Here is a 505-nt window from a genome sequence, read left to right on the forward strand (position 1 = left end):
CCACGAGCAGCCGGACACAGCCGAGCTACACTGTCCATCGCCACCTCCTGCAGCAGCTGGTGTCCTACGAGATCCTCCAGCACCAGGTACTGAGGGGGAGAAGCAGGTCCCCAGCAGCTGGGTGGGAAGAAGGGCTGCCTTTGGAGCCCACCATGCCTGGCACATTGCTGCGGGGAGGTGGGAGGGGGGTTGTGGTGATGTCTGCCTGTGCCTGGCACCCTTACAGGGCACACACTTCTCCCACGGTCCTGCACACCCTCCCCGGTGCCTGGCCCCTTCCCCGCTCAGCCCGGCCGGCTCCGGGCCACGCTCTGCTCTCCTCTTGCACCCCCACAGGCCGGCAGCATCTCCTGGGACGGGGAGCTGAGCAGGCACGCCAGCACTGTCCTATACCTGCACGCCACGCAGAAAGATCTCTCCGACTTCCACCAGGTCATGGCGTGAGTACCCCAAGCCCAGGGAGCCGTGAGGCAGCAGCGTGGCGGGGTCGCGGGCCCCCGTGCCT

The 505-nt window shown here is 67.3% G+C and overlaps 1 protein-coding gene across 1 annotated transcript in view; it reads left to right on the top strand.

The window, feature by feature from the left end:
* The window catches only part of UNC13D (unc-13 homolog D (C. elegans)), a gene marked incomplete at its 3' end in the record, with an annotated part of 10,128 nt that overhangs the window by 3,332 nt on the left and 6,291 nt on the right, over positions 1-505 (top strand). The window contains exons 10-11 of the mRNA XM_010158912.1: positions 8-86; positions 337-440. Of these exons, the coding sequence (XP_010157214.1) occupies positions 8-86; positions 337-440 (183 nt within the window). The remainder of the gene's footprint in view (positions 1-7; positions 87-336; positions 441-505) is intronic.

The sequence above is a fragment of the Eurypyga helias genome, unplaced genomic scaffold, assembly GCF_000690775.1.
Source record: "Eurypyga helias isolate BGI_N326 unplaced genomic scaffold, ASM69077v1 scaffold22589, whole genome shotgun sequence".
In the NCBI taxonomy this organism is placed as follows: domain Eukaryota; kingdom Metazoa; phylum Chordata; class Aves; order Eurypygiformes; family Eurypygidae; genus Eurypyga; species Eurypyga helias.